This window comes from Panthera leo, chromosome B3 (genome assembly GCF_018350215.1).
Source record: "Panthera leo isolate Ple1 chromosome B3, P.leo_Ple1_pat1.1, whole genome shotgun sequence".
Classification (NCBI taxonomy): Eukaryota; Metazoa; Chordata; class Mammalia; order Carnivora; family Felidae; genus Panthera; species Panthera leo.
Window position 1 is genome coordinate 73,693,364 of NC_056684.1, and position 8,419 is coordinate 73,701,782.

The 8,419-nt window shown below is 41.1% G+C and overlaps 1 protein-coding gene across 1 annotated transcript; it reads left to right on the forward strand.

Annotated features, from left to right (window-relative positions):
• Window positions 1–581: 581 nt before the first annotated feature.
• Window positions 582–8,048, forward strand: NGDN (neuroguidin). Its single transcript, XM_042942767.1, has 11 exons — window positions 582–650; window positions 974–1,033; window positions 1,628–1,699; window positions 5,086–5,223; window positions 5,471–5,555; window positions 5,648–5,700; window positions 5,944–6,064; window positions 6,160–6,328; window positions 7,056–7,212; window positions 7,356–7,413; window positions 7,869–8,048. The coding sequence occupies exons 1-11, from the start codon at window positions 630–632 to the stop codon at window positions 7,886–7,888; spliced, it is 954 nt and encodes a 317-aa protein (XP_042798701.1). The 5' UTR covers window positions 582–629; the 3' UTR covers window positions 7,889–8,048.
• The last annotated feature ends 371 nt before the right edge of the window (window positions 8,049–8,419 follow it).

An 8,419-nucleotide genomic window follows, 5' to 3' on the forward strand; every position in this document is an offset into this window, starting at 1 on the left:
CTCAACTGTCTTATTTACAGATGAAAAAAATGTCAGAGACCGAGTGACTTCTCCAGGGTCACACAAGAGTGTATCACAAAGTCTATGCAAGGGCCTTGAGGCCGGTGGGGAACCTCGCGTGGACCGCGTTGGAACAGCAGACAGCTTTGGCGGATCCGCAACGCTGCCGTGTCAGAGCGAAGCCAAGGACTGCCACCTAGCGGTAGATTGTGGCCACGCAAGGGCAGCGTAGTGAAAAAGACTGGGTTCTGCGGCATCCGGGGAGCCAATAGGCTATCAGTTTGCTCAGCAAACTCCTTTTTTCCATAGGGTCTTTCTAACTGTCGATCAATCGCTTGCCCCGATTTTATTGGTTTAGCTTCCATCATTCTCCTCAATATACTAATCACGCGCCCCTTTCCACGAGTAATTTTACGTCATTGGATCTCCCCCTAAGTCTGACGAATTTAGTCAGTTCTTCCATTCTATTGGCTGGGCGTGGCTTCTCCTCCCCACATCCTGTTCGGGGCGGAAGTGAGAGGCCCTTATTTCTATTGGCTTAGATTTGCAAGCGGGAGTTGTCTATCAAGTCTATCAGATAACGTTGGCTCTCCGAAAGTACCGCCCCGGAACAGGCGGGGTTTGTGAAGATGGCGGCGCCTGGGAATCTTGTGAGTTTGTTTCCTTGTGTAGGCATTTCCTTACTTCAGCGGCTCTGGGCAAATAATTGGCGCGAGGGAAAGGAGGTGACGAAAGTAGCTTCAGAGAAGCAGCTTCCCTGATACAGCAGGGTAAAAGCAGCAGTAGGGTGAGGGGGCTGAAGTTACCGCTTCTCCTAGAAACCTGGAGGGCTGGCCGACTGTGAAACGAGTCTGCGAAAAGTCGGGAATGTGGGGTGTCTGAAGGAGAAGAGGGTTTTCCTCCCCATACGTCCAGTCTTCTAATAATCCTGAGGAAATAAGTGCTTTTCTTTAATTCTCTCTCCCTCTCATAGGCGGTGCTGGAGTCAGACCTGCAAAGTGCCGTGACACTTTTGAAAAACCTTCAGGATCAGGTGAGTCATGTCACCCCCTTGGGGATGGGTCACTGACGGATTGGCTTTCGTTTTGTGTGCTTCACCTCCAAACTTTGGTCGTTTGAGGGACATATATTTGAATGATACCAAATTCCTTAAGAGCCAAGTGACTTAATGAAAAAACCTTTTCGGGCTAGAATTCAAAGTAATTTATTTCTGCATCTAAAGCAATACAGAAAACTCCAAAAAGAAGTTATCTGAATGTATTTCCTTTATTCTCATAGCTAAAGAAACCAATGCTGGGAAAGGTGATAGGATTTGCCCTTTGGGTAGCCAGCTGTATTGGTTGATTCAGCCAGTACAGATAAGGTACAGTCTCCCCACATCACCACTGACCCAGTTCCCATCCCCTCCCCATGGTTTGATAAGATGATTTCTTTAGCTTTAAGAAGTAGAAATTTTTTTGTACTTTATGAAAAAGTATCAGAAACCATCTTTCCTATACTGTCTGAGAAGAAAGGTAGTAACAATATTTTAGGCTTTGTTTCAGGTGATTTGTTTAGTTTTTGCCCTTCCATGCTCAGAGATGACTAGGTGTATTCTCGTCAGCGGTTTTATTTGGACTAATTTCAGGTGATGGCTGTAACTGCACAAGTACAAGCTCTGACAAAAAAAGTTCAAGCTAGAGCCTATCCTACAGAGAAGGTAAGACGTATTTGAAGAGTCAGCATTCTCTGACTTCTTCTCAACAGCTGTTTCATCATAAATTTATTGTGTTGTATTGGAACTTCAAAGATGAATAAGATCCAGTTTCTGTGCTGAAGTCTAGGAGAGGAGACAGATCAAAACAATAGGTATAAGCAACAGCAGAATTGCTGATGAGTCATAATGAGTACTGTGCAAGCCCAGGAGAGAGATTAAATAATTGCCAGAGGAACAGAGGAAGTCAGGGAAGGCTTCTCACACAGGTGGTAACAGGATTGTGCGGAATAAATAGGACTCCAGGGAACAGAAAGAAACAGCATGTACAAAGGGACACAGTCCTGAAAGCATGGTGATATACTGGGAAAGGAGGTCATTTAGTGTGGTTGGATGTACAGTGTGGGGGTGGAAGGTGGGAAGTAGGAAGTAAGACTAGGAAAGTAGTCACTCTGTGAAGAGCCTTGTAGGCCAACTGAGGAGTTACTGTTGTATTTCATCCAATCTAATGCTGTTAATTTGGGACCTGCCACTTATTTTGTATACAAAAAAAAATTCGGCCTGTTAACATATGACATAACATTAAGGTACCATTGATTAAAAGATACATCCTGACTTTAGAGATGTGAAAATATGAAAACAATATGCATGTTAAAATTGAAATATGGTGGTTTTTAATTTAAAGTCTTGTAGAACCTTCTTAGGGATCATTGGATATGGAGCAGTATAGAAGGAGGGCTTTGGATCCTTCTTGAAGGATCCTTGAAGTGGAAAACTCTTGTTTTATATGTGGAGTTTTTGTTCTAAGATATTACTTAATATACTCCATAGGTCAACAAAAGTATGAAAATCATTGTGGTAATTTAAAAAGAGTCACTGAAAGATTTTTAAATATGGGATTTACAGAAGATTTATGCTTTAGAAAGACAGCTAATAGAATTTTTTTTTTAATGATTTTATTTTGGGAGGCACCTGGCTGGCTCCATTGGTAGAGTATGTGACTCATGATCTTAGGGTCATGAGTTCAAGCCTCACGATGGGTGTGGAGCCTACTTAAAAAAAAAAAAAAAAAAAAAAAAAAAAAAAAGATTTTATTTTTTAAGTAATCTCTACCCCCTTGTGGGGCTCAAACTTCCAACCTAGGGATCAAGAGTAACATGCTTCACTGACTGAGCCAGCCACGCGCCCCTAGAGCTAATAGAGTTTCTAATATGTTCTCTTTGCCTTTTCTATCTCATTATTCAGTTTTGTTCTTACCTATTTTTATTTTTATCATTGTGTTTTCTTCTTTTTGATTTTTTTCTCATATGCTTATAACTCTATTTGAACTTGACAGAGTCCAAGCTAGTCAGGAAGAACCTACTTCTCAAATTCTTGGCTGGTTCTGGGCTGCCAGCATATATATTAGATCACTATATATTTGTTTATTCATTGAACAGAATTTAGTAACTTATCTTTCAGGACCGAAAATTACTAAGTGCTTTACAGACTATAGAGTTCTTTCATATTATCTTTTTTAAGCTCGTAATTACTCTTCGGGGCAGAAAGGAAATACTGTATATGCTATAGATGAGGAGACTGGGGTTATGAGATTGAGTTACCCATTATTTGACTACCAAATGCCTAATTCAGAAGTTAAACTCAGTTTGTCTTTAAATTCTTTGCGCCTCCACCTGTTACCACACTAGTGCTGATCTCCAGCAGCTTCCCATGTTTGTTTAAAAATACCCAGGGCTTTGGTGTTAGAGTCAGACTGAGTTTGAATCCCATACTCCTCTAATACGTGTGTAATTTTAGGCAGAGTATTTAACCTGTCTGAAATAAAATAGGTCTTCCAAGGGCTGTCGACTTTTCAGTTTCATTTTAAGTAGTCACAAAGACTTTTTTTTTTTAATGTTTATTTATTTTTGAAAGAGAGAGAGAGCACAAGCAGGGAGGGGCAGAGAGTAAGGGAGACACAGAATCTGAAGCAGGCTGCAGGCTCCAGATATCAGCACAGAGCCCAACGTGGGGCTCAAACCCACAAACCATGAGATCATGACCTGAGTTGAAGTTGGATGCTTTACCAACTGAGCCACCCAGGCACCCCAACTTCTTTAACAACTGTAGCTTAAGTGCCCTCCTGTGTTACTCATATGATATTTGCTTGATTATCTGACTGTAAATGTAATGTGATTTTAATTTTAGAAAGTTTGGAAGATGCATAGAAGCATAAAGAAGAAAATTTTAAACCAATATAATCACCATTCTGAGATAACCACTGGGGTATATTTTTGGGAAATTTATTTTATTGTAAAAGTAATGTATGCCTGATGAAAAATACTTTCACAATACAAATGCTCCATTTCTTCCTTTTCCTCATCTTGATCCCCAGGGAGAGCAGTTGTTACTAGTGTGTTATCTTCCAGAGATTTTTCTCTGTGTATAAAATGTGTGCGTCAGGGGCACCTGAGTGTCTCAGTCAGTTAAGCGTCCGACTTCAGCTCAGGTCACGATCTCATGGTTTGTGAGTTCCAGCCCTGCATCTGATTCTGTGCTGACAGCTCAGAGCCTGGAGCCTGCTTCGGATTCGGTGTCTCCCTCTCTGTTCCTCCCCTGCTCGCACTCTCTCTCTCAAAAATAAATAAAGATTAAAAAAAAATTGAAATAGGCTGATTGGGGGTGGGAGGGAGAGGAGGGTGGGTGATGGGTATTGAGGAGGGCACCTTTTGGGATGAGCACTGGGTGTTGTATGGAAACCAATTTGACAATAAATTTCATAAATAAATAAATAGAAAGAGACCCCTTAAAAAAATTAAATAAATAAAAATTTTTAAAAAATTGAAATAAATAAAATGTGTGCATCATACTCTCCCTGCCTTAACTGAAACCATATTGTAGTGTAGAAAGTGCTGACATGGAATTAAGTCCATGTCAGTATGTATAGATCATTGTTTTTAACTGTATCACATAATTGTATGGGGATAAAAACCAATAATTGTTTTGATTAAAGATTGAACATCATATGGTGACAAAATTTGTCAAAATTTGGAAGGGCCTTAAAGGTAGAAGCCAAGGATACTGTTTTCCACACAGACTCCACAATAAAGAATTGCCCATTCCCATATGTCAATGGCCCTGAGATTGAGAAACCCTACCATAGTAGTTTTGGGGACATTTTATTGATTTTTGTGCTCTTACTGTCTTGCAGTAATCCTCAGAGCTTTGCTTCTCTCATAATTTTCTTAGTGGCCATTTTAGGTACAGTCACGTCCTTGAGACTACTCCAGATACCTTGTATAAACTGATGAGGAAAAACTTGAACTTGGAAAAAATTACCCTGTTTACCCTAGGCTCTCCTCCTGTTTCTTTGGCTAAAACTGAATTGGCATCTCTTACTCTTTTGTTCTCAGGGTCTCAGCCTCTTGGAAGTGAAGGACCAGCTATTGCTCATGTACCTTATGGATTTAACCCATCTCATCCTGGACAAAGCCTCAGGAGGGTCTCTTCAGGGACATGCTGCAGTTCTGAGACTGGTAGAGATCCGCACGGTATGAAGCATTTCGCATCTTAGCGTTCTGGGTTTCCACAGCCTGAACCCTAGGACTGTCACACAATAGCTCTCATTTAAGTGGGTGTTCTCATGATTAAGTGAGGAAACCAAATGAAAAAAGTATTTTTTTTTTCACTTGCTCTACTTTGTTTATATTTTAGATGCTTTATCTGGCAAGTTAATGTAGAGGCTTTGACATGTTTAATTTGGGGAAGGGAACGTAACCCTATTTAACCACATTATAGGTTTTGGAAAAGCTTCGTCCCTTGGACCAAAAACTGAAGTATCAGATTGACAAGCTAGTCAAGACTGCAGTGACAGGCAGCCTCAGTAAGTGGCAGAAGCTGTAAGATTATGTGGGGACTATCATAAATTTCCAAATCTTGTAAAATCCCTTGTTTGTGCCCCCCCCCCCCCCCCAGGTGAGAATGACCCTCTCCGTTTTAAGCCTCATCCCAGCAATATGATGAGCAAGGTAAGGGATTGCATTCACCTGATTTTCCTGAGGGCTCAAAGCCTGAATGAGCCTCATGGTGATCCTGGATCTCCTGGGATTCTCTTATTACTGTTGACTCCTGTCTTGTGCCTTAGAATGTAGAGTATGAGATTTTCCTTTCTCCCCTTTGTTTATATTCCCAACTCCCCAGGGTACTCTAGCTTTGGTTTTACTTAGTGTCTAACACTTGCTGAGTTTATGGATTTTGCGTTCCTTTTGTAGTTGAGCTCTGAGGACGAGGAGGAAGACGAAGCAGAAGGCCAATCTGAAGCTTCAGGAAAGAAATCTGTAAAAGGAACAGTTAAGAAATACGTTCCACCACGCTTGGTTCCAGTACATTATGGTATGAACTGTGTCTACTGCCTCCTCAGCATAAATTGTGTCTCTTTTATCTTTTTCTCTGTTCTGGGATAACCCTCGCTGATTTTTATCATATAGATGAAACAGAAGCTGAGAGGGAAAAGAAACGCCTAGAACGGGCCAGAAAACGGGCATTGAGCAGCTCTGTCATTCGTGAACTTAAGGAGCAGTACTCAGATGCTCCAGAGGAAATCCGTGATGCTCGGCATCCTCATGTCACCCGCCAGAGTCAGGAGGATCAACACAGGTCTGAATCCTTGCAATTGGAAATTGTTTTCTACCCCATGGAGACCTGTCTTTATGCTTTGGATGGATATGATTAAGCCTGGTACCAAGAGAATTCACATTATAGAGAAAGTAGAGTGGAAAATGGGCTGATAGTTTCTAAGAATTAGGGTTGGTAAGTACAGGATAGGAGCTCGGGGAAAAAATATCTTCCCAAGTGTTTAGGCTGAGCAGATGCTATACGAAGAGGAATATGTGCAGTTCCGCCTAGTGGGACTTTAAAAATTCCGTATTTCACTGTCACAACTCTCACTTCTGTGCAGAAGCCAATAAAATCAAGTTTTTATAGTGGCATCAAGAATGCTAGACAGGTTCAGGAAAGAAAAGCAGGAAAGTGACTATAACGTGAATACAGACTCATCAACTTTACCTGGGCGGCAGTCTCCACCGTTGATAGATTTGAGTGAAGGGGCTCATGTAGGAATTCTGTTCCTGAAGGTGAAAGTTTTTTGGTATAATAGTTTAAATATTCTTATGGATGGGCTATGAGTTCATCTCTAGGGAGGAGGGAATTTCTAGCATAAAGAACATTTCATTGAAGAAGCTCAATATGTGCATTGATTGTTCTTAAATATTATATTGACTTGCTGTGACATTTCTTGAGAACTGTTTGAAGAAGGGGTGAAGATTTTTAGCTGCAGCTTTCTGTGTGTAGATTGAACATGTTGTAAACTGTGTTTCTGTGGCAGGATTAACTATGAGGAGAGCATGATGGTGCGTTTAAGTGTCAGTAAGCGCGAGAAAGGACGACGAAAACGAGCAAGTGTCATGAATTCACAACTTCATTCCCTCACACACTTTAGTGACATCAGTGCTTTGACAGGAGGAACACCCCATCTTGATGAGGTAAGGCTGCGATACAGTGGTGGGAAAGCAGCCTCCTTGATTTCAGCCAGGTGCACGTGGGGCTCATTACCATGAGGAACACGGAAAGGGGTGCTGACACCTGGAAGCACCTGCCATTCCTTCACTCTTCCATCTGTCTCCAGGACCAGAATCCTATTAAGAAGCGTAAGAAGATACCTAAGAAAAGTCGAAAGAAAAAAGGTCAGTGAATGGCTAGGACTTGGATGGTTAAGTGCAGAGTAGGGAGTATGAATTGGGATGTCAGCTGTCTGGATTTGCCATCTTAGGTCTCAGACCAACCCCTGTAGTTACCTCTTCCAGACTGAGCATTGATTTTTTTAGAAGTGGGCTTTCTCTTTTTTGCCAAGCTGAAAATCAGCATCATTCACAAAAAAAAAAAAAGGTTTCTGGGTTCTGTTTCTAAGGTCCCACAGTTGGTGTGCAGGCTTCCTTAAGTAGGACTATGAAAATGTTACTTGAACTGTTTTCCAAGTTTAGTTTCATTCCTACTTCTAGTCCTTTGTCCTGGGAGGATGTACAGAGTACTGTCTAGGGGACCCAACCTTCTTGAGCCCTTTTCTCTAGGTTTCTTTTTTTCTGTCCCCTCAGCTTTTCCAACTGTCCTTTGCCTTATTCTTGGTTTCCCTTCCTTTCAGGTTTTCGGAGGCGGCGGTGATGATGGGTGTACATATTTGTATATCTGTTGTTATCCAGGGATACTTCTAATTTCACTGTATGTAGGTTTTGGTTTTTTTTTCCTTGAAATTCATTAATTGTTTGCTCTGGATATGTGGAAAGATCTTTATTAATAAAATTGATTTTACTTACGAAATGAACCTGCTTTTGCATATGTATTGTATGACTGGAATCACTGGGTGTGGGGTTTTTCTGGTGAGATGGTAATAAAAGGATAAAGGGAAAGATGAAATTTTGCAGGGGGAGTGAGAGAAGGTTGGCTTTATAGTTTGTTTTGATAGTTTACTTTTCTCAGAAGCTATAAATTGGTTCCTTAGCAAAAAATATTGAGAGATTAGAGTGGTGTAATCAACTCTTCTGGCCCACGTGGCCATAAGTTCGTGTATGATTTGTTGTAATAGAGTGCAAGTCATCTTAAGGTATGTGGGTTTTGTTAATGTAACTTGCTGGCCACCAGATGGGGTCAGTGATTCAGGAAACCTTTGGTTCATGACTAGCAAAAGCTGTATTG

Coding starts and splice junctions, on each gene's coding strand:
- NGDN (XM_042942767.1), top strand. CDS start 630: ATGGCGGCGCCTGGGAATCTT. Junction 5,701..5,943: donor CCAGCAATATGATGAGCAAG/GTAAGGGATTGC, acceptor TTCCTTTTGTAG/TTGAGCTCTGAGGACGAGGA. Junction 6,329..7,055: donor AGTCAGGAGGATCAACACAG/GTCTGAATCCTT, acceptor TTTCTGTGGCAG/GATTAACTATGAGGAGAGCA.